The 25,969-nt window shown below is 42.3% G+C and overlaps 1 protein-coding gene across 9 annotated transcripts in view; it reads right to left on the bottom strand.

Moving 5' to 3' along the window:
* The window catches only part of LOC144769399 (protocadherin alpha-C2-like), a 576,427-nt gene that overhangs the window by 120,321 nt on the left and 430,137 nt on the right, over window positions 1-25,969 (bottom strand). For all 9 annotated transcript variants that reach the window (XM_078653461.1, XM_078653464.1, XM_078653463.1 and 6 more), the window contains exon 3: window positions 22,561-22,649. In XM_078653461.1, the coding sequence (XP_078509587.1) occupies window positions 22,561-22,649 (89 nt within the window). The remainder of the gene's footprint in view (window positions 1-22,560; window positions 22,650-25,969) is intronic.

Genomic DNA, 25,969 nt, shown 5'->3' with positions numbered 1-25,969 from the left:
GTCCTACTCTTCAGCATCGAACTCGATCATGTAATAGCACCAGAACAAGCAGGCCATGAAGAAGGTAACACTGACATTTTTGCAATGCATGTGCCGCTAGAATCCATGTACAAAATCAGACACACGCCCTGCACTAAGAAAGACAAAATACTCCAATGTCCGAGAGTCGGAAAAACAAAGGTAAACACAGGTCAATAGCCCAAGGTTTCATCAATGTTTTTGATTTTTGTGGACCTTAGGTCCGCATTCGACTTGGTTAACAGGGACAAGCTTTGGGCTCTGCTCCTGGAGCTGGGTGCCCCGACCTATTTGTGTGATCTTTTCAGGCGAATGCATGTGCCAGGGTCAGGTTCGGAAAAGGTGGGCAGCTGTCGGCCCCGTTCCCTGTTGACAAAGGCGTGAGACAGGGGTGCGTTCTAGCCCCCACGCTATTCTCCCTATATCTTAATGGGTTGATCGCACATCTAGCAGGGGCCAGGGATTTGGACTCCCCCAGCCTGGCAGGGCGGAAGATACCGGCAATAATGTTCGCTGATGATACCCTCCTATTATCAAAATCTTTTGGGGGTATTCAGCAAACACTGGAGTCTTTTTGTGGCTTCTGCAGGATGAGGGATTTGGAGATCAATGTCTCCAAAACCAAGTACATGGTGTATAACCTTAAAAAAAATTCAAATTTCCCCATCCCCACATGGGTGGACTGCCTTTGGACCGAGTGTCCACATTTGACTATCTGGGGGTTACCCTTAATGACAAAATGGACTGGTCCTCACACGTAGCCAGGGCGAACCTGAAATTATCACAATCCTCGGGTGGCATTTTAAAAGTTTTCAATAAAACATCTCAGAAACTAGTGGGTCCGCCGGTTGAAATATATAAAGTGCAGGCACGAGGGGGTGCGATCTATGGGGCGGATCTTTGGGGGCATGCCAGTACTCCCTCACTTTCCCTTACGGAGAATAGCTTCATCAGATGGATTTTGCGACTTCCCAGTAGCACCCCTTAACCCCTCTAAGGTTCGACCTGGGATTAGTCCCCATACAGGATATCATTTCGAACCGTCCACTGCTATACTGGAGACGGCTCTGGTCCACTCCAGAATTAGAGAGCTTCAGAGAAGATCTGCGCGATCTCCTGTCTGTAGGTGGAGCGGGAAAGATCCCATGGCTGAGTTACATTAAACATTTTACTCTAGCACTTGGAATGGGGGATCTGTGGACGTCTCCTGAGGCGGCATGTACCCAGATCTCTAAAAAGATCCTTGAGTCTGGCTCTAAACCAACATCGCCTCGCTAGTGTACTCACAAATCCTTCCATGGGTAGGCTGACTGAGCACTTTCTTGATTTCAAGGCACTCCCAGGATTCGAGAAATTCTTGGACGATATCCAGCCTCCGCTGGCCAAGAAGCTATACATCCAATTGAGGCATGGCTCACTGCCGCTTAGGGGCCTCACTCATAAGTGGACTGGGAGCACACAATCAGTGAGCACCTGCCCCGGGTGCGGGGCTGCAGAGGAGACAGATCAGCACGTTCTGCTCTTCTGCCCCTCGTACCGCGGTGCGAGGGCCAAATGGATAGTCCAGTATTGTAGGTCCAGGGGTCTCAGAGACTTTAGGGCAGTGCTGAGAATTCTAAGAACGGACACCACGGCCTTGGCTGTGTTCGCAACATCAAGGTTCCTTACTTCTATGTGGCATATTAGGTGTGCAATTTTAAAAGGAAGCCCAAAAACACTCCTCAATAGCTAAGGGTTTTCCTCTTGATTATGGTAGAGGTATTCACTGTGTGGGACCCTAGCTATTATTTTATGTCTGTTATCATGAGATGGGTGTACTGGTTCTATATCGCTTTTATTGCCCTTTTATATATTTTATGATACAGTTTTTATTGTGATCTTTTTAAACAGTTTTTAACTTGTCCTTTTTAAATTAGACTATGAACTTGTAAATTGTCTTTTTATGGTTTTTAACCGAAAATAAAAGCTTTGACTGACTGACTGACTGACTAGAATCATAAGCAGCAGAGCTGCGAGTTGGGTGAGTCTGCTGCCATCTTCGGAAAAATTATGTTAAATGAGATGGACATTGTAATGCTCTTACTGTTCTAAATACAAATGGCTATTGAGTACCTGTAAAACAAGAGCACACTGTGTTGTACAGTAGAAGGTAAGCGCCAGTAGTGCTCAGGCTCCTAAGCTCCAAGCCCCGCCTCCTTTCTGGACCTTCAAAACAGAAACTGACAATTCTTAAGTAAAACTCAGCGGGCGCCTCCTGAATCGTGGCTTTGATCACTGTGTTAAATATCAGAGCAAACCTTTCAGACATCACTAATCATTCAGCTAATGAAAACAGAGACGTCCATTAAGGTTTTTCACCTGCGATAGCTCCACTGAGGACGTCAATATTCTCAAAGCGGTGATGGTTTTTTTGTCTGATCGACACCATCAAACTGCAACCACGGTTGAAGGGATATAAATCTGAGAAACCCACATATGAAAGAGAAACATATATTGTTTTCCGATGAAGATTATTGAAGCTAACATTACCAACCTGGCACCCTCCCCTAAGGCTGTAGATAATATTAAAGCTTCAACAATCTGTTGTTGAAAAAATATGTCAATTTCCGCGCACTGCGATCTCATGTCAACTACCAGTGGCTGAGCTTCTAGATGAGTTTCACCTCACTGCATTTTTATATGAGGGCCTGAGATGGATGCCTCACGTGTGTTTGTGACAGCAAGGCCGGGCAGCACTGTGGAGGTACATCCCATTTGGCACACATCTGATAAATGTGTGTATCACTGTAATTAGAAGTAATTTACTCTAAACGTGCCCATCCTATGATACCAAACTATTTTATAATGGTTACGTTTGCCTATAATTGGCCTAAAAAATGTAAACAATACAATTAAAGTGTTCTAAACAGCAGAGACAATTATCTCCCAAAAAGGAGAGAGGAGTAATCTTCTAAACAAAGTTATTTGAGTGAACACGTCCATTTTAGTGAGAAAAGTAGTCACTCTGTGAACTCTTCTTCAATTTTGGGTATAATAATGTCTCAGTAAGTATTCTGCAGTGAATGAGAGCTACACTTACTGGCTGTCAGAAACTGGATTGATGGTGTATGAAGGAGGATATCTGGCTGCTAGAGACAGATGCACCCTTAGAAGTGGATCTGATGAGGTGGCTTCCTTCCCGATAGAGGGATCACTGCTCACTAGTATCTCAGACTAGACAGCAAGGGGTCACTCCAAGTGCAGAGAAACAGAGAGCATGAATATCAAGGGAAATAAAACAAGACAAGGACAATAATCAGTAAGATTTCCTTATCATACGGTTTTTTTTTTTAAACCATTTTTATTGTCTTTACAGCAATGAAAGCACAGAACAAGCATGTCAATTTTGAGCAACACTCCCACACCGCCCCTCCCAATCCTCCCAACGAATCAGGCCCCAAAGTCCAATAGCCGAGTGGTCCGTCGCTTCGCTTTCCTTATCATACGTTTTAGGTGATTAGCCCACACTGCCAGACTTCTCAAGTAAACCACCCAGTGGTGGCTCCTCCACTATGGCGGAGGAGCATCTTCACCCCACTGCTTTTTAGAGCTGCGAGGCAGAAGAATAATTATAAGGAGGCTCAGATGGACCCAGATTGAGGGTGAAGCCTTTTATAGAGCCTTAATGGCTGATAAAGAACAGCAGGTTTGGAAGTGCTTAAATCTAACAGTGGATGGGGCAGAATTGGTCAAAGCCTTTGAGGGCGTCACCCAATATATTGATGGCCTACTCAGGAGTAGAACTAACAACAATGGAAAGGAGGATCATAGGGGGTTTGACCATCAATGCTCCTTTGCTCTGAAGTCAGCTCTAAAAGCTGCCCCAAAAGATAAGACAAGGGTGTCCACATGTAGGGCCCTCTACCAACAGGCAGTAAAACGACGCAAAACCTCTTTGCAACAGCAGGCGTGGGAGAATTTGAGGGAAGCGGTCGAGTCTAAGAACTCGACCGCCTTTTGGAAAGTCATAAATGACCCTTGCTTCCTAGACGCAAATAAGTCAAAGGTAGCAAATCATATCCTGCCAGAATCTTGGTATGAGCACTTCCACGGCATCTACAATCACGGTAGGTCCGATGATCCGCCAGAAGCAGAGGAGGGGGGTGAGAAAATCGCCCAGACAATATTTTCCTTGGGTGAGATAAAGACGGGTATTGAGGGTCTGATAAGGAACAAGGCCCCGGGTACCGATGGGGTTCCCCCAGATCTTTTCTTGAGTCAGGTAGAACTTTGGGCGCCCATATTGACTACGGTCGTTAATGTAGCAGTGGAATCGGGTATGCCTGCACCTTGTCCACAGCTTTAATTGTCCACATTTTTAAAAAGGGAAATAAGGACAGCCCATTATGTTACAACCCTATTTCTCTTATTGATGTGGCAGTGAAAGTATTAGGTAGGGTCATCTTCAACCGGTTAATGGACTGGGCTGTTGAACACCATATAATCACTGACACGCAGTATGGGTTCAGGCCAGGACCGTCAACCACCGATCAATGCCTTAATTTATACCTATTGGTAGCCAAGTACACCATTGCCAGCCAAGAAACTGTGTACTTGGCTTTCATGGACCTGACGGCAGCATTTGATCGGGTGAACCGTAGGAAATTGTGGGAACTCATGGGGGCTCTTGGTGTGGATCCGGGATTGGTAACATTTTAAGAGCATTACACCGGAACACGATTGCCCAAGTCAGATATAATGAGGAGGGGAGTACCACCAATCCCTTTCCATTCTCAAGGGGGTAAGACAGGGCTGCATTTTGGCCCCTTTCTTATTCACTTTGTATATAAACGGCCTGGACCAGGTGCTAGGTGCTCTTGGGGTGGACTCGCCAAGGATAGGAACGAGAGGGATCCCTGTTCTGCTTTATGCGGTGCTTCTTGTGCGTACCTCTCGCGGGCTAGTGTTTGATAGATGGTTTTGTCCGTTTCATGGAGAGTATAGATCTGTCCCCCAATCTTTCAAAATGATATATCATGGAAGTGGGGAAAACACCAAAAAGGAAATATAATTATATGATTGGTTCTCACCGTTTAGAAAAGGTACAGACGTTCTCATATTTGGGGATACTATATGATACCCATCTTAGTTTTAAATCCTTGGTAGAAGAGAAATGCCGCACATTAGCTAGCTGCTCCGGGACAATTATGAATTTTGCGTGTAGGCTGGGTCGTCAATCACCGGAACAAATCTTGAGATTGTATAACTCTATGTGCTGTGCTAAAACTCTTTACGGTACTGAGGTCTGGGGTTTTATTGACTCGCAACATCTCCAAACTGAAGAGAACAAATATTTGCGGTGGCTGTTTAAAGTCCCGCAAAGCACTTTGTCCCATATTATTCATGAAGAACTGGGTGTTAGCCACATTAGACACAGGTTGGAACTTAAACCCCTTACATGCTGGGTCAAAATTAGGACAAACCCTGAGGCCTTACTAAGCAAGCAGATCAAAATGGATTGTATCGCCCGTGACCATGGCCGGAACATCCAATGGCTCAAGAGACCCTAACAGACATGGGCTGTGCAGATTATTTTAATCATCCTATAAAATTGTTACCCCGGGATAAGGCGCATGTAAAGGTGGAATTCCAGAAGCATGTGGTATCCTGTAGGGAAGATAGGGAGCTGATTAAACCCTCTGTGAGACCACACCTTCTGACCAAATCTTGTCTGGGTATTGAGCCTTACTTGTAATTTTTTCACAATGCCCAAGACAGATTTTTAATGACACGCTTCAGGCTAAACCTATTACATCATAGTTTAGCAGTGCCGGCAGGTTACACAATGTCTACAGAGTTGAAGGGACGGTGCGGCTGCGGCCACCGGTCTCCGCAGGATACCCTTCACTTTGTTTTATTGTGTCCCTAATATGCGCACCCTAGGAAGCTATTTTTAAAAAGTAGTCTAAAGAACGCTAGTTTTAAGCAGGCGAAGGTGGCCCTACTGTTTCTGAAGTTGTCCGCAGAGGTTTTAACACTTTTCTGTACTGTAAACTTTTTAAGGTCTGCAATGAGACTCAGAAACACAAGAGGGGAGGGGTGAATACATATGGTTGCAGCATTGGCTTGTTAAAGGTCCTAGCAATGAATTGGGCGGGGGAGGGTATTTTTAAGCATAAAGGGATTAATTATTCGTGCATCTTATGTGGCCGATTTTATATCTTACCCCCTTATTAATTTACTTCGACCTATTCAAACCCAGGACTATTTATCTATGACCTTACATAAGAATGATATAGGAGAAGTGGCTCCACCTGCGAACGGATTGCACATGTATTTTAGCTCGGCTTTTTGATATTGTGATGTTTGTCTTTTTTATAAATTGTACTTTTTATGGTATTGTGCTTTATGTCGAATAAAGTATATTGAATGGAATTGACTTGAATAACTATAAGTTATTTTCATTTTATGTTTTGTCCTGCTTTCCGGATGGGTGGGCAGGGCTGCTCTGCTCTCAGAGCAGAGCATGAGAGGAGTGGTTTGCCCACTCCTAAGTCCGGCATGACTGTTTGGTTGGCCCTCTCAGGTCGCCCAAACCATTCATGCACACTTTCCCGTTATCCATGCAGGCTGCATTACAGCCTCTATTGAGAACAGGCCCAGGCGCCCGTTCCCTGTTTGAGCGTCGAACCAGGATGCTCAAAACCATTCACAACACTGCATTGCAGCATTGTGATTGGTCTAGGGAGCCTGGGTGCTTACCAATCACAGCACTGCATTGAAGCGCTGCGATTGGTCAGTGGGGCCTGCTTCCTGTTAATTGATTTCCATGAGGAGAGCAGAAACAGAGACGCAAGACCCGGCGGCAACGTAAGTTTATTTTATTTTTTAATATTTTCCATTTCTTGCGTTACCCCCACCCCCAAGCGACCTGCCCGCCTTCCCACCTCCCACTCATCCGCGAGCAATGCCAGCCATCACTGAAACTATCTGATCCAGAATGCACTTTGATAATCTGTATCCCCAGTAGTAGCTTCAGAGAAACAGTAATCTATTCCATGTGGCGAGAACCACCTAAGGGTAATTTCCACTCAATTAGGAGTGAAATGAGTGGAAACAGGAGAAGTCAGAAAAGGACTATAAAGAAGTGAGCAACAAGTATCAATAGAGCTCTTCTTACACAGTAAGGAGATTAAGGTAGAATGGAGAATAAGGTCAGTAAAAGAAAGTCTTGATATGAAAGCAGTCAAGGCAGAATTCAGAAACATGACTGGGCAACAGCAGCACACTATCTATCTCTTTCTGTGGAAGTTACTGCACGGCTTACCTTTTGTGGCTGTGCATTTTTATAGGCCTTTCTCTGATTGCTAATTACTTTCAGGCCCACTGGCTGGGTATATGGGAACGAGGGGAAGGACCCACCAGCATGCACTAATTAAGCAGAGCTTGCCTGTTGGTGCCTTCCAGCTCTCTGTGCAGTGTCACTCTCCACAATGGCCACATTCTCCCTAGCACCTTCTCCATTGTTGGAGTATCTAAATTACACCTCTTTTCCTGTGACATCACAGCTATAAGAGTATGCCTGTAATTGGGGCAGGGGGCGGGCAAAGGGGGGAGGGGGGGGGGATTATGGGGCAAGTGCAATTGCACTATGTCCATACAGCCACAGTCTTAGCGTGAGCTGTGGCTGAGCTACCAGAGAGTCAAATCAATCACATTACTATTACCAAACTGGTTTCTGTGAGTAATACCTGGTCCGTCATTGGCAGTCTGGCTCAAACAGCATGGCTTTCTAAAGAGTAAAATGCCTATGGTACATACACAACAACACCAAAACGACTTTACAGCTATATAGGAATTTAATGATTGAAATGACAATAAAATATAATGAAAATTGGATATAGATATCTGGAGTTATGTAAAACAAAAGCTGCTCCATAGTAAGCAATGGGAGCTCAAAAAAAATGGGGATGTGTAGAATGGGATCTAAATTTGATTTTTATTGTATCTCAAAAAATGCCTTACAATCGATTCAAATATACATCAGTATAAAATAGTCCTTCAAAACTATTTCTACATAAGTGCAAGGATGGGAGAGCTATATGGTGCAATATGACTATTAAAATCATCTCAATCCTTTACTCATATATAGGCTAGTGAAAACACTATATATATATCTTAAAACACCAAAAAATAAAAAAATAAAGACTTACCTTGCGCTCTCCTCCGCCACCAAAAAAGTGATCTTGGGGGTGGACTGACCCGCATGCCTCCCTAGCTATGCCGTTGGTCAAAGGCAATAAAAATACTTCTAGGAAAAGCAAATATCTCACAATTTACAGCTTCACCACAATGAAAGCGAGGAGCCAATTTGTTTGCCTTTACCACCATCAATATTAAACTTCGGGAGTGTACAGTAGCCTAGATAGCCATTAGGATTATGGGGAGCCGAGATCTGTGAGTGGTGTATTTATTACTTAACTCGGATTACCATCCACCTTCCAGCGAACCACTTGGTGTAAAGCGCTTATAGTCATAAAGTGTCAAGTATTATCAACAGTAAAACTGGTTTATGGTGCAGTACATACATTTAAAAATAAATCTGTATAGGCGTCTTTTATCATCTAATCTACTATAAAAACGTAAACAAGGGAGCAACTTGAGAATCATTATTTAAAACAAGTAATCAGCTTTTTTTCCTAATTATCTCAATAGATATCAATGTGAACTGGCATATGTGGCCTTTAAAATGATGAGGCGCCACTAAACCAGGATCAGTAAATTACACTGTTATAGTTTTGCTCTGGTTACTAACCCTCATCCAGAAGTATACTTTAGGTACCAAATGCTTGCAGACTTGGGGTGTCCAAGTGCAATTAAGTTTAAGTAAAAATGCATACATATGCTATCAAGACAGAACATGCTCTTATTACCATCAGCTAGTCAGCTGTTACCTTTACAAAGCAGCGACCTTTTGCTCATTCATGCACAGTTGGAGGATTCTATTAATATCTGCCAAGAGTGGGTGACTTCAAAAGAAATGAGTCATGTTGTTACAGTCACTTGGTCTTCCATAATACGTTTGGCTACTATAATGCTGCTTACAAATAATCATGGCTAGACAGACACATTCATGTCAATCTCAGAGCTCCAACTCTGGTTCCAAACAGTTGTTTAACAACCGGCCGAGTACCCCACAATTAGGCGGATACATTATAGAACATACCCTTCTTGTCTACTCTATTACATAATGCAATTGCACCTGTCATACTATTTACCCCATATAGCTCAAAAAGAGGGTAAAGTCACATAAGAGGGTAGAGTGGGATCTAGGAACACTGCGGAGAACTGTCACTGTAGCAAAGTCTAATAGAAGTTACCGATTCATCCTGGTCAAATGTTAAGAAGGATGTGGACTTAGGCACTCTTGACAGCCAACTGGTGGTGAAACGTAATCAGGGGCAACCTGGTGATTCAGCTTGGTCCAAAGATTGATGATTATGAATCATCAGGTCGTCCCTGATCTTGTTCCATCACCGTTCAGTCTTAGAAAAATTCTGGGAATGAAAAATGTTTAGCGGGCAAGACTGGAAACTGAAGGTGCGAAGGGCTGACAAGGCTACACTACTTTGTTTCTGAAGCTCTATATATCTTAAAACTTTGCAATCAAAAACTGTGAGGAGGACAAATAATAAAATTAAAGCCAGCAAGATAATAGTCTTGTTTAGATTGGCTTGGCATAATATTCTAGTCCTCCACAGATGAAACAATTTCCACCCATCGGAAAAAAAGATATTTAATGTATTTCCTGGTACTTCAATAGACTGTGCACTTTGAGAAAACCCTCCCAGGATACCAGTCATTGGATTCAAATTGCAGAGAGACCTCCCAAAACTCCAGCTTAAGTCCCTGCAAAATGTATAGCAGCAACTGCTTTCTGGATTACCCCTGCAGCAGCTCCAACTACATCAGTTCACAGGCTACAGAGGAGTAGCTTCACAAGCGCTGGCTGAATACATGTTCAGTTGCTAGAGGTCTGCTTGTTCTATTACTGCAGCAGCAGCTTCATCTAGCTCCAGCACACAGTATACTCTCCAGCTTCAGGAAAGAAGTTCTACAAGCAAACAGGCTCAAGTGAGAATGACTTGGATCCCTCTGCCTCTGCGGGTCAGCAAGAGTACATTTCTTTAAGCCATGGGATGAGCTTTCCAGTCAAGAAATGAAGGTAAGAGCCAGAGACAAAACAAATCTCTTGGTATCCCACTGTCAAGTCAATGGCAAATCTTCCAGCATGCCTACTTCTCCTCTTCTGTACTTCAAAGCAGTCTCTGTCTGGGGACATGTGTTTTTAAAGAGTAAAATCAGTCTGCGACTGGTAACATCTGCTAAGCAAAGATACTTTAAATTCTTGTACCTAATATTTTAAAATGTTTGACTTAATGGAGTTACTTCAACAGCTGCTCTAGAACCCTTGGTACCAAAGGCAACATAAAATGTCAGCACACTGATTCCATTGCATTCTTCCTCCTCTCCAGCTCTCTTCAGGTTCTGCCCAAGGTCAGCTCTATCCTGCTTCTCAAATATTAAGATAAATCCCACACTTACTGGTCCCATTTGTCCTCATCCCATTCATGCAAGGGCTAGGAGGTACCACCTACACAAACAGACTAAGTGTTATTACCCCATTTTAAAGAGATATGTGATCTTGGATGCTGTAAAGGCCTTGATTGCATCTCATTGTAGTGTTTGACTCAAGTCATTCACCCACTGTAGCTTAAGGGGAGATGATGTGTATATTGAGGTAATTCGTAACAGCCTCTCAAAATTATAAAATATATGGAGCCTTTGTACCTAAATTCCCCATACTTCTCTTTAGAGTACTCGCAGATAATGCAACTGCTACATTGTAGTAATCAGCGTTGATATGAAGCTCAGTAGATCTGCTATCCCTTCTAACTGGCCTCTGATTGTTGCTTGAAAACTTGTTGTTCTGCATTTCCTCACCATTCATTACATGAATCTGAGTTAAAAATATTCTGGAAAACAAATGTTTTGATCTACGCAACAGAAATATGAGACAAAATATTATTTGTGTGGCATAGTTAACTCATCAACACATACCAATGTATATATTATTCTAGGCAGTTAGCTATTCTGAGTATTAAAATAAGTAATCAATCTTAAAACTGATTAGACTGCTGTGAACTTGGGTTTGCAAGGTATATGCATGCACACAACTACAACTACTGGCACTTAGATCTGTTAATCAAAGGTGGCACTGCACAACAAACGCTTCAATCACAGAGCGGCAAGAGCAGCACCATCACTTTAGAAAAATGTGTTCATGCCATGTACCTGATCTGAACATATCTCTATAAAGTGCTACCACATAGTGTGTCGCAGTGGCAGACACAGTGTCAACTCATCAACCCTACCTCTGCTCCAAGTCCAATGTATGGGCAATGACAGCGCGGACATGCTGGAGTTGAAGCGAAGGCAATTGACCCATAACCAATCAAGATTATTGAGGCTGTTGAGGATTGGGTACCAGGTATGCGCATGTGCACCACTACAGGCCATGACTCGGTCCCCCCTACATCAGTAAAGCACCACCAGCACTACAAATATAGGCTCACAGCACCATCAATCTAAAAGAACTTATTTCCTTCAGGCATCCTGACACAATCACATCATTATAGAGAACTTGAGCAAAGAACACTGTAGCTGCCATCACAGTCCTCACTTATATGCCATACCACTGCACCGAATCTGATGCTTGTGCAAAAACAGCACACATCTGAGCAGAGGCCCCAGCCAGCACCCATCAAGAATAATGACCCTGCTTAGATCTATGTGCAGAGTCATGTCCCTACTGAGCGGCTGGTCGACAGTAGTATGAATACTGAGGTACCAGTGACCCACTGTCTGACAGCGTGGCCCTTGCCACTGCTACAACAACCTGTGGGCGAGGGCATGCTGCGGTTTGAGAGGCATGAACATTCACCCACTCCCTCAGGCACGTTTGCACCATGGAAATGATGAGGTTTTACATCACTCAAGGAGGGAATAACTCTTTTCATTGAGTGGGAACAGGAACATTCTCAAATGCTGTGGTCATGCAACAGAAGAGTTTCTTCCTGTTAAAAAATGTTCTCCCTGTGGCGAAAAAAGGAAAAATTTACAAATGCACAGGAGTGCTTCCTTGTGTTAGTGCAGAATTGTACTGTGTATAGTGAAAATGGTACTGCAGAAACCGTCACGTGGCTGTCTCAGGTGAATGCCTGGAAAACTGTGACTGGTGTAGCTTTTCAAATGCACTGCTGGAGAGGATTTTGTATTATAAAAAAAGGAAAAGTAAGTTTAGATTGCGAGTAAATCTCCGAACATACCATTCCAAGCCTTTGCTTTTGGTGAATCTGGCCAACAGCCTAAAATGTCTTACTCTATTAAGAAACTGCAAATTACCTCAAACAGAACATAATAAAATTAAATATTACACACTTTGGAGCCCTTGTATCAAATAACTGTTGCTGTTGTCATCTCATTTAGCTATGTGGCAAATTAATTTCAATCGTGTTGTAAAGTACATCGTGCACATTTTCTTAAAGTAGACGTGATTATATGTTAATGTAAAAAAAACCTGCAAAAGTAAGCGATTTTTGTTTACATTATTTAAAGTATTTCTAACACTATCTAATAAACCTCAACTGAAATATTTACATTCCCAGTATCTTTTCTTGATAGGGAAGAGTTAACTTGCATAGTTGTTTGATTGACATAGCGGGTTAGGAAAGCAAGAAGAAATTAATTAGCCATGCAAAAGTCACTTGCAACTCGTGTATATTATCCCCGTTCCCATGGCAACTACATGGAATCCTGATGCTCACTCCGAGGATATTGTCTTTGTTATTATTGTACTGGAATTCAACCAAGAATGGTTCATTATTTTAACGTTGCTAGTGCAACCTGCTTTGTTCTTTGTCTGTCAGAGCTCAGCGCGTGGGGCTGCATAAGCTGGATTCACCGCACTACCTACCCCACCTTGTCTGTTAGTTCATACTGACAACCTCTCGGCAAAACTCACACAAGAGGCAAACCCAAGGGAGTAAAATAAGTGAGAAGCTTCAGAGTGCGCAAGCTCAGTCACTGCATCATGTATTGCGAATTAAGGAAGTGCCGGTTAATTTATCAACACAGCTGAATGGGTAACGTCAAATGTTGGAAGGTGGGTTATCAGTAGTGGTAAATATGCATCAGCCACTGGCAATAAGGCCACAAGCACAGTCTAGGTATGTTGCAAAGTCATCCTGTGTGCCCGGTGCACCCACATTTTTTGCTGACTGGTACTGGTGGTAACTAACTCTGTGTCCCTAGGCTCTTTCTAACCAGGGCCAGTGCTATGTTGAAAACACAGTGAAAACACACACATACATGAGGGTACACTATATGTTAGGGTACACTTAAAATTGGCATGACCTACCCTGCAGGTCCCTAGTAGATAATAGGTCCGGGGGATTGAAACTCCCTATTAGTCCCTAGTATATAATAGGGCATGGCCGTTTAGAGGCCAGCAGCCCTTTTTGCACTTGCATGTGTGCACTGCTGAGAGCTGGAGGTCATTTTAAAAGCAGCCTTGTGTTGCAGCACTGATTTTAAATGTAAATTGTGCCCAAAGTCGACTTTGGTAGTATGGGCACTTAAAATGTGATAAACTACAATATTTTTGCATTTTAAGTCCCCCCAGGGTCTCCCCTAGGTGCCCGGGGTAAGGGGGTCATGCCATTATAAGGAGGGCCCTTATGAAATATGTTTTACATGATTTGGTGATAGGTAAATTGTACATCTCACTTTCCCCATTGTAATAAAGTGCCTCCCAAAATCGACTTTTTGCTAGGAGCAATGTGAAGTGAGGGTCTACACTATTTTTGCACATTCAGGACCCCTAAAGTCTCCCTTAGGTGTCACATGGGTGATGGATCATGTAATTATAAGCAGGGCCCTCATAAAAGTTGTTTTATATGCCTTGATGATGGATAAATTGCACATTGCAGGTTCCCCATTGTAGATTTCTAGCCCCATAGGATAACAAGGCAATGGTATATGAATGCATAACTATCACTAGGAACTGAAAAATATATATTTTCAGGACTTAGGGGAATGGTATTGATAAATCCAGTAATATGTCATTGCTGAATTTATCCTAAAGCGCACAGAAATAAGTATAAGACATCCTTGTCTGTAATCCAAAATTCAGCCTTCCTGCCCTCTTCCCTTATTTGTCAAAGTTAAGTGGCTGCTTTGATGAAGAGATAAGTGGCTCATGCAGGTAGAGGCTATCTGGTGGAGAGAACTCTGCTACATAGGAATGGCAGAGCGGGGGGGATGCCTAAAACATGATGCTTTAAAGGGGACAGGCAGAGAATGCTAGGTCCATCTACCCACCAGCCCTTTTGACCCAGCCAGATGGCACACTTAAGCCAGGAATTTGCAGATGGTGGTGGTGGGGGAGGGAGGGAGGGGGGGGGGAGGGAGGAGTCGAAATCAGCCATGCTGGAGGTTGGTTTAACTAGGTCTTGCTCCTCTGCAGAGAGTTCAATCATATTGAATTTTGGAAGAATAGTGCTTTCTGGAAGAAGATTATTTCACACTTTGAAGGAAGTGGTCATGCTTGGTGGGTGTTGCCCTCCACCTCATTGCACAGGGGTGCTCTCCTGCCTGAGCCCAGAGTACACTAAATAAATATGTGGCAGGTGCAGAGCCTCTCGGATCTGCTACTTGAAACTAAGAGAAGAAGGTTTGCCACGCTGGAAACTTGATTTCCACAGGCCCTGCATTCGTCTGCTGCATTATCTGGAACTACAGCCCAGTGGATGTACCTAGCTTCAAAAGGATTACAGAGTGGACAGCCTGCAAGCTACAGGTTAACAGCCAGATCATCGCCACCAAGAATCCCCTGCCTGGAGTGCGTTCAGTGGATTTGTAGGATTTTCTGCAGGTGCATTGTGGGAATTGTGGCCCCTAACTTTCAAGGACCATTTTGGAGATTGCAGGCCCTTGGATTGTGTTTTGGACACTTTGGAACCTCAAGAGGAACTACAGGAAGAAGTTCCAGAAATTTGGAGAAGTTCGGAGCAACTTTGGAAAAAGCTCCATAAGGGGAGAGAGTCAACCGCAAGAGCCAAGGCAGCTGCCTTCAACCGCGTGTTGGCCTGACCTGCTAGTTCGTCTCGCTGAAGATCTGCGGAGGTCTGACTTGCAGAGTGTGACCTGGAGCTCCATGAAAAGCAAACCGGCGAAACCTTACAGAATCCAGACTGGTGTAGGGCATTGAGGGACACCGGCAGAAAAAGCTCCAAAAATGCTTCTAAGTTAGAAGTTAAAACTTTGACCAAGGCCTACCATGAGGGGTATCCGAGCAGGGCTCCATCGCGTTCAGCCTGAAACTTGGACTTTGTCCCAGTCAAGTGCGACCAGATGTCCCAGAGTGGTGGTATAGGTTTCTAAGTGCTATATAACGTTAAACCTTTGTTTAACCCTATATAGCACCACCTAGATAACAATCTCGAGAATCTTTCTTTTTTACATTTATGTACAAGTATGAGCACAGAAAATAGTCATGAATAACCTACAAATCGTTTTCAGGTTGCTGTCTGGAACATATGGTTTCACACTAGCCTTGTAATAATCTTGCAAGACTACTTGCCACATACACTTTGCTATTTTTCTTAATGTTGAATAACACTTGCTGCATTAAAAGAATGGACACTTTATTTAGGTTGTGCATAAACAGTTAATGCGAGTTGTGAGTAATCTGGGAATTGGTGAACATCATGGGGCTTTTCACAGTTGAGAAGAAGATCAGCTCAGTTCCCAGAGATAAGAGGGCCAGTGTTATTAGTAAGTGTTTATTCTTACACTGGAATGGATGCTCTTTGCTGAGGAGATGCCATCCTTAGTATTCACTAACCATTACCAAGATAAGTAGCCCAAAAAATACAGATCTCAAAAAGTCCTGCATAGCATTCGAGTCAGTTGCTTGGTGCAGCACACCAGATTTAGCTGCGCAGAGAAACAGAAAATATATTGAGTAACGGATTTAGTTAAGCACTACGCCCACGCACGTGCCTGTTAGTGTCCTCAAAGAGCTGACAGGCACTATGAGGGGCAGCAAACACCACCGAAGTAATGATTAAAAAATATAGTCATGTTTTTGGTTGTTTTTTAACAAGGGTACATCTTACAGAAATTCTGAAACTGCATTATGAATAGATGGTCAGAAGAGTGGAGCCTTTCAAAGATAATATAAGAGGTCCTTAGTCTGTGGAACACATTCTCTGTTTGAGCAAGCTCTCCTCTTTTTGTAAACTTGTAAGACATCGGTGGCCTCGCTGCGAAATTATGTAGCTCATACCATCTGAAATTGTATGGATTTTCAGAGTCAGTTACTCCTTTTGATATTGCAAGAGAATCTCTCTGGCCTCTGATGAAGGTCTTCTGATTCAAAAGGTGTGCACGTATGTCGATTCTGGAACAATCTAAGTTGCACGAGGCAGTGCTCCATATATTGCTGGGCAATCCTACTTGTACGGAGAATGCTACTCCTGCAGAACATATTCTAGACAAGCCTCTATCCACGGGAGGTGTAGATATTGATCACTCTTGAAATGGTATATGTTATGTACCTTCCATATGTATATATGGGTTTCAAATGGCCTTAGGGGTACTGTTTTACAGTGGATGAACTTATATACTGCACTAACACCCCAGAGAAGAAGGGCTCACAGTCTGGGAGTTGATCCTCGGATTCCCTGCTTTAGTGCAAGGCAACGTGCCAGGACCTTGTAGTCTGCTTCAGTAACGGGGATCTTTTTGTCAGCACTGGTATATTACCGAACTTTTAAATATGAAACAGTGCTCTGATGCCCGTTACCCAAGCAAAAGCGGACACCAACAAAATTTCAATAAAGGAACATAAATTTTGCTTATTCCTGCTTAAAACCCTGAGTGTTGCTTTGTAACTGCCAATGCTGTCCTTGTTATCCGTGTTGCTTTATCAACTGCAGCTAAAACGAGACGTGACCCAGATACCTATTTGGAGTATTTCACCTTTAAACCTAGGGGACATATTTATGAGCCCTTTTGTGTCACTCTTGCACCTCGCAACGTGGTGCAAGAGGGATGCATATGTAAATGAGATTTATGAACCCATGCACGGCTACCTTGCATGGTCCTCCGTGGCATCATAAATCTTGAGTAATGTAACGAAGCGCAAAAAACTGCATTGCATTACTCTGTGCCAGGGAGGTGTTTCTACGGGTGCTGTGTGGGTGTTCCAAGGCAACATCAATGGATTGTGACGCATTCCCAGATTTACAAGAACTTGTAAACCTGGGAATGCACCCAAAAGATACGCCTCCACAGGGCGCACACAGAAAGAGGAAAAAGTCTCTGAGGATTGTTTTTTATACATTCCTGCATGCAATGCAGGCATCATTGCATCATGGTGCAAAGGTGCCTGCATTGGCGCTAGTTTGCCAAAACTGTGCTAGCGCAAGGGAAAAGGACGGGAATGCGCCAAAGTGGATAAATACGGTGCATTCCTGCCCTCTCCCTGTGATGCACAGCAGCACGTCAAGGTGACTTGCTGTGCTGCCCTGTGCCACACATGTCATAAATATGCCCCTAAGTGTCTAGCATGGATGCCTATATAATGTAGGCAACCACACTAGTCACTTAGGTTTCAGGGTCAAATACAGAGAGTCGAATTAATAGAGAAGGATCACTACTAAAAAGTACGAAAGCAGAGAGAGGAGAAAAAGCATTAGATAGTAGAGGCAAATCGGGAGACGGTGTAAAGAGAAGCAGAGACTGGCATTGAATCCTCCCTGATGGTGTTTCCAGTCTACTGTAATCGATAAACATTCCCTGCCACAGTAAAAGCTGTATCTGAAATTCTTTTTAGTAAAAGGGAGCAATAGCAAAATGCCTTAATTAGCTTGAACCAATGGGGGTTGCTTGCAGCAATGCAGCAAATTTGTTGCCAATTCATCATTTTGTAGCTGTTTGCTGCCATGCCATGTTCAACGCTTTAGATTCAAAATTGGGAGCTGTGCTCTCTGGTCCAGGACTGCCCGTTGGGGTGTGTACCTGTGTCACAGTAATTACAAAAACAGCAGAGGGTTCATTTTTAATAAACTAATGTACTGAGAAGACACACAGCTCGTAAAATACACAAGCCTTTGTTTCTGGCAGTCACGCCTCTCACGTCAGCACTTCCACAAATGCATCTGATCTGGAATATGCTAACATATACAAATACAGTAGATGATTCCAACAGGAAATTTGCAAAGGGGATAATCATTTTAATATGATCCTCTTAGAGATGTTCGGAGATTATTCTTAATACCGCCCTACTTGACATCAGATTCTGTATTTGCTGTGTGGGGCGATCAGCTCTTTCTCTAATAATAGAATTCTGTTTGCGAGTGTGCAAAAATGGAAAACCTAAACCATTTCTGTCTCCCCACTGTACATGAAAGTGTGACATTGAACATTTCAATAAATCACTCAGATGAATCCAATTACTCCGAGGCATACCATCTGCCGTTCAGATGGAGAGAAGAAGAACGAGGCAGTGGGTGTTTTATTGCCATTTTTACAACATGCATATTCAGGGACATCTTGTGCATTAAGACAAGCCTTGAAACAAGGATGGTGGAGGGCTATTCTAATCATTGCAGTTTCAATGAATGTGATTCTCAAATAGAATGGAGTCATGTAAACTTGTAAACCATGCAACCTAGTTGAGTGTAGCAATAAAATACATCAAGTTGGTTGCCCGTTTTCGCCAAAAAGTTTCAATAGTCCTGATCCATAAAATACACTAGGCTGCACTAGTGGCAAGCTCCTAAGACTGAGCCTTTTTATTGATGCTGAACACACCTGTAACTCTGTAAGGGATGCTTTGATTTCAGCTGATTTGAAGGATTGGTGGTAGAACTGTGGTTAATTTAAATTTCAACCATGCAACTTTTCAAACTAACCAAACTTCGCAATTTCTGAAGTTTGAGAGGCTTGTAAAATTTTCACCATTGTGGTTGACATTTTTGCACCAAAGATATCTTGCAAAACTATTTTTTTTATTTCTGCTAGAAAATTCAACTATTAAAAGTTAATTTATTGTATTTCCCTATTTTTTTGGCATTCTCACAATTTTCTTTTAAAATTAACACAGGAATCACCTATTTCCTCGTGACTGAACTTCCTATTGTTGAAGAAGTATAAACTTCACTGTATACTACTGCAAGTATTTAATGGAAATGTGGGTTATTGAGCTATGTTAATAAAAAGATTTAAAAAAAATTAGGACAGGAAATGGTTTTCAAATTATTCAGGTCTGTTAGAGGATGGATATGGGGACATACAACTGTGCTATTGTTTCTACTGTACAGGCTGCAATGATATGTAAACATATATGGGCACAGACAGAGTAAAAGTCAGCTTACCAGGGACTCTAAAGAGGCATGTGTATTTTGCAACATGGGTAAAAACATATCCTCACTTTGTAAACCGAGTTTTCCACGACCACCATAACGTTTGCAGTAATCACGCCGGACACATGATAGGGCACCAAGTGTGCATGCAAGCAATATTTTAATCCATGCCCTGCTGAATTTTAGTGTGTCGGTTTTCATATATGTTTATTTGCCGTTTTCCTATACATTTTGTCTAAACAGATCTGAGAGCGCATAAATCAACTTCATTGTGAGCAATTCCTCTTTTGCAAGATTCCTATATACTTTTTTCCACATTTAAGGCTACTTTCCAACATCCTTAATACACTTTAAACTTGTGTAGATTAGGGAAAAAGTTTTGACCTGAAGAACTGCTGCCTAGCCTCAATGGGCACATCAGGCAAGAAACATGTTGACCTTCACTAGAACCTAGGGTTCATTGTCGTCCCTATTAGTTCATATGATTTTTGGATCTTAACATGGACATTTCCTGGAAATAAAATAGACAAACAACTGCCTAAAGCCAATTTTAAGACACCATCCAATCTACCACTTTCCCCACACACTCCTCAAAAAAAGGGAACCCGCCCTCTGTTTGTTGAAAACACAACCAAGATTAAAAGATTTCTAGCAAAGAGCACCCTCAAGGGTATTGCAACGTCCATTCAGTGAGAAGCACGGCCCAATGTCGAGGCATGCCACTGCGTTGGTTGAAGGCCGTTGCATCCTATAAAGGATGCCCTTTATGACCAGTTTAAGTTCATCTACCTCAGTGCAGAGGCAATAAAGCAACAGAACAGCACACTAGTGTACTGTTGTTAGAAAGTTATCCTTTTGCCCTGTTCACCCCCATTTATTTCAGACTGGTACTTGTGGTAAAGGACTCTGACTTAGCCCTGGGCTCTGCTAACTAGTCCCAGGGTTAGTGTGCTGTTCAAAAGGTATAGGGTACTTGGGTTTGGTTGCATTGGCAATGACAGACCCTTGTAAGTCCCTGGTAGATATTAGAGCCGGGTTTCAAACTACCTATAAGTCCCTAGTATATAATAGGGCATGGAGGTTTAGAGGCTCCGCAGATTTCCTGCACTTGCATGTGTGCACTGCTGTGTGCCTGCTGTCCTTTTAAGGCAGCCCTGCCTTGCAGTCTGTTTAAATTCTCACAGTTGGTACTGACAGACCCTATAAGTCCTCAGTATATAATAGGGCAAGGGGGTTCAAACTACCTATAAGTCCCTAGTATATATTATTCGACATGGAGGTTTAGAGGCCCAACAGATTTTCTGCACTTGCATGTTCCCAGTGCTGAGTGCCTGCTGTCATTTTAAAAGCAGTCTTTCTTTAAAAGTAAATTCAATGCAAAGTGGACTTTATTAGTTATCTACCTTATTTTTGCATATTGGTCACTCATAAGGTCTCCCCTAGGTGTTCCAGGGGTCTGGTGCCGTGTAACTATAAGCAGGGACCTTATAAAAGATGTTTGTTTATATGCCCTGGTGAGGGTAAATGTCATGAAAGGACTTAAAAGATTGATATTGATGATCTCAACAACTTGCCACTGTTAAATTTTGATAAGTACTACAGAAAATACATTTTACAACTTTCTTTTCTGTGAGCCAAAATCTAGCCTTCTAGCAGTCTACCCTGATTGGTCAACTCTAAGAGGCTTAGCCAGTCTGCTTTGATTAGGTGAAAAGTGGCCTGGCCTGAGCAGAGGTTATCTGATGATGGGAGTTCTGCAGCTGAAAATACCAGACCAGGCAGGGAGATGGGTAATAAAACTAGGGCTTCAAAGTGAGGAGGACAGTAAAGGAATGCCAAGCCTACCTACCCCCATATCTTGTACACCTAGCCAGATGGCAGGCTTAGGACGGGAATTCACAGAGGTTAGGAGGAGGTGAGCTAATGGTATTGAGCCACACTGTGGGTTGGTTTAGCCAGCTCCTACTCCTCTGGAGAGAATTCATCCATGTTGGATTTTGGAAGGGCAGTGCTTTGTGGGACAAGAAGATGCCAGACTTTGGAGGAAGTTGGCATGCTTTTTGGTGGCACCCAGCATCTCACTGGACAGATGTGCCCTCCTGCCTGTTTCCCCAGAACACTGAATAAATATGCGAAGCTACATAGCCTCTCAGATCTGCTGACTATAACTAAAAGGAGAGGAAGGACTGCCCTGCTAGAATCTGGATCTGCACCCCAATGATGCCTGCACTCTGACTGACTGTGCATTCTTCACAATCTGGTATTGAGCCCCTGGGGACTGTACCTTGCTTCAAGAAGGAAAAAGGAGGACTTCCACAATCTACAGGTTAACAGAGCCCCCCTGCATCATCTTCACCAAGATTCCTCAGCCTGGGGTGCATCCAGTGCACTTTTAATGATTTGGCCAGGAGTGTTGTGGAAACTGTAGTCTAGACATCCCAGAGACCTATATAAATTTGCGGACGTTTTGAGAACTCTTGTGAAAAAAAAACATTAGGAAACTGACCCGACGTCGAGAGTCAAGCTGGCCACCTTCAACTGCGACTCTGCCTGGATTTCAGGTTCATCCTGCTGATAGCTCTGGAGCGGCAGACTTCCAGGATTTGACTGGGGCCTCACAGAAATTCAAGTTAGCGGACAAGCACATAATCCGGCCTGACAATGTGCCTTGCCGGACGTCGAAAGAAAAAGCCTTAGAAAAGTTTCCAAGTGTGAAGGTAAAATTTTGATTGGGCCTCCCGCTTAGTGTATCCGGCCAGGAATCCAACACAGTCAGCCTCAAACTATGAGTTTTTCCCGATCAAGCCCAACCAGATGTCCCAAGTGAGTGTTATATGTTTTTAGGCACTATAAAGTGGTTAATCTTTAGAAAAAAATCATATCTTCGGTTCCCTATATTGGAGTTGTGTAATTTTGGTGTAATTGCAGCCAGCTACAACAGATTGCTCTTTATTTCCCAAAGAGCCACCTCTCCTGTGAATACGACAATACAGAAGCTTAGACATTGGAATGCATCAGCCTAATACTTTCCGCCAACCAGATATCGATCAGGTCTCTTGTGTTTACTCACCTGTTGTAGCACTAGACACTGTTGGCCACTGTTGCTCAAGTCCTGCTGGAACTCCACGCAAAACTGCAGATTCTTCCATATGCACGGTGCTGTGAATGAAATCATATGTATTAGATGGAAATTTTACATTAGAGTCAATCATCTGGTTCATCATTTGGACAACATTTCATCATTTTAAGTGCACACTGCGAATAAAATAAAAACATATCTTAAAATGTAAATTTTGAAAATAAAAACCCCAATTGAAAATAAAACAAATTTATGTTAAAATAAAACACTTGAACACAGAATTGAATTGAACAGGTATCACAAAAAGAGCTGAAATGGAGCAACAATTTAATCTGATCCATCTTAAACATAAGGACCTCATTTTGGAAATGATGGAAACTGATTTCAGACATTAAAAAAATACCAATTGTTCCTCAATTCTGTGCCTTATTACCAATAGATTACCATCCATGGTAAAATGAGCCTCCTTTGTTAGTAATGTATCATAGAATTTCTCAATTCAAGAGAAAGTATGACATTTGTAAGATTTCTCATCAAAAATAAGTTCATGTCTAGATTGATCATACATTATACACAATCCATATCTATTCACAAATGTAATTATAACAGGATGGGTTTTAACATTGGTTTCACGTCGCTGCCACTTCAATTCACACTTTATTTTCTGGAAAGGGCTACTCATTCGTACAGGGTAAAAATTAAATGCAGTGTATAAAAAATAAAATGCTGCCATGTTGATTGTCGATCAGAAAAAAATGGTTGTTCTGCTGGTTGTACTTTTTTCTAATGGTTGTAATGACAATCGTGGTAACGTGATACACCAGTACAACTTACATTGCTACTTTTACAGTGGTAATTTAGGATAGTTTATATTTCTTTTGAAATAAGACTTCAGATCCCGGTAAGGATTAATCATAATTAATTTAATCACATGCAAAACACATATTTCAATCCCCCCATATCGCTACAGTTCTCTATTAACACACCATACGATAGCATAGCATACCATAACCAGGACAGAGAGATAGTATATCGAGGTACATACAGATGCTCTGTCATATAGAGAAGTGGCATATCCCATTTTTTTATCTGCACCTTGATTCTAAAATGAAGTTATTTTATTACTACAGGGGCCTGTTGGAGATAGGTGCATTTTCATCGCTAAAGGATCTTTGCATGGCAAGGTACTTGGTTTTTCAACTACTATTGTTTGCTCATCACAATACAGTGATTGTGAGGTGCAAAGCCAGAGAGGCACATACTCAGAAATGTGGCCACCTCTCATTGGGCCTTATCACTGCCCTTGACAGAACAAAGGATTGCAAACTGGAGCCTGTAAGTAGGCTGGAAGATCTCTCTCTCTCTCTGTAATCGATCCTAATGTGAAGTGATGGATGTCTGCTTGAGGGCCAGAGACGTAACAAAATCATGCCACATACACTGTAGTTTTTGCTACAGGGTAGTTGTGTGCCAGTGTCACAGAAAAAGTTGTTAGATAAAAAAGGCATCTCACATTCTATCGGTGTTGTATTCTCCTATGGTTAGTAGGCCAGAGATTACATGCATGGTGGAAAATGCATGAGTGTTCTGTACACTAAACTCAAAGGTCGGACTGTTGTGCAATGGGGACCAGGGTGTATTCTGGTCGTATAGCAGAAGTTCTGGTGCAGCAACTATGCAGGCCGGGGACACTGAAAGGTGTGTTAGCATGAACAGTCGCCATGCATTTTTTTTGCCATCTGGAACAAAAATGCACAATATCTTCTAAATAACGATGAGAAGGGCGTTTTGTGCCAAGGCTTTTTTTTTGTTAATATTTCATTAATCTTACATTTGTTTGAAGGGATTTTTAAATACAGTTTTTGCTATTTTATATCTCGGGAGCGGAGCTCTAAGCTGATTTGTTAAACTGAAGAATGTTCTATCTGGCAGGGACTCATAAGGCCAGTCTAACATTAGATGGCCTAGCATTCATGAGATAAATCCAGACTAGATATCAAATGATGGCACCAGTTGGACATGGTTGACGAATATCCTACATTGATTCTCTCTAAAATGTGAGCATACACAGACGTCTCTAAATGTCATTTCATTAATTTGATTTTGAATGTTACGCCTCCACTAATTTAGGGGCCAGTTAGAATTTGACAGAATGAAAGTAAAAAAGTACATAATAGAATTCATACATTTCAAAGAAAGGTCACACTGAATAATAGAATATAATACAGCTTGGATAAAAATAAAGTTTAGACTAGCAAAGTTCCCAGTAATATTGTCAAAGTCAAAGACGAAAATACCCCGTTCAATTATGAATGTGTGGCTCGATTTCCAACAAAGTAAAAAATAAATGGACAGTTAGGACAGAAATGTAATAGCCTCGTGACTTTCGACGCGATTGTTCGAGCTTTGCCATTGAGCCTAACTAAGTCGAGTGAGTATGTCCAGACACAGCACTGTGCCCTTATAAAAAGGAGGGAAACGTACATGTGTTGTTCAATGTCAGTAGATTTCCCTATGTAAATGTGGATAAAATGCAAGTTTAATTGGGTATATAGTCGGACTTTTCCAAGCTAATTTTAAGGCGTGCCTTAAAACCAAAGATGTCCAATACTTGATGTAGTGTCATCGTGGGGTTAGTCAAATAAAAGAAAAGATTGTCGGCCCACAGTAAAATGAGGGAAAGTATGTTATATGTCATAATGCTAGTACCAGCCATATCCAATCTATAAAACAGTGCTAAGAACTCTAATACAAGAGGTGACGCGGGGTTATAAATGCAGCCTTGCATCACATTTCATTCTATGATGGAAGAGATCTCTCCATTCAAAGAAATCCTTACTATTTCTTCAGTGAATAAAAGGAAAAGCCAGTGTATAAATGCAGATCCAACACTGAAGTGATTTAGAGCTTGCAACATATACACTCATCCCACAGTGTCACATATTTTTTCTGAGTTTATTGTAGCTACAACTGGTTCAGTGTCAATGTTGCATCCAGCAATCACCCCAGATATACTTCATATATAATATCTAATCAAATGGCCTGCTAGTAAGTCCATCTGCTCAGGGTAAATACATTCTGGGATTACAGGTTTGCAAGGTCCATTGCCAATACTTTAGGATCTATATGTATTTAGAAAGGACAGGAGCACAACAACATTCAATAATGGGGATCATTGCCTGACCTGGGGAGAACAGTAAACTAGGATTCACACCCACTAGGGTGCAATATAGCCTTCTCAAATGCATCCTCAAAAAATCTAACAATATGGGCAGTGATTGCTGCTGAGTAGGCCTTGCAAACGTCTGCCCTGAAGCCATCAGGGCAGGCCCCTTGCTGGGCACCAATGATTGTATCACAGCCACCATTTCAGGTAGTGTAAGTGAGGCCTCCAGTGATT

The sequence above is a fragment of the Lissotriton helveticus genome, chromosome 7 (assembly GCF_964261635.1).
Source record: "Lissotriton helveticus chromosome 7, aLisHel1.1, whole genome shotgun sequence".
NCBI classification, from domain to species: Eukaryota; Metazoa; Chordata; class Amphibia; order Caudata; family Salamandridae; genus Lissotriton; species Lissotriton helveticus.
This window is presented reverse-complemented; position numbering and strand designations above follow the sequence as displayed.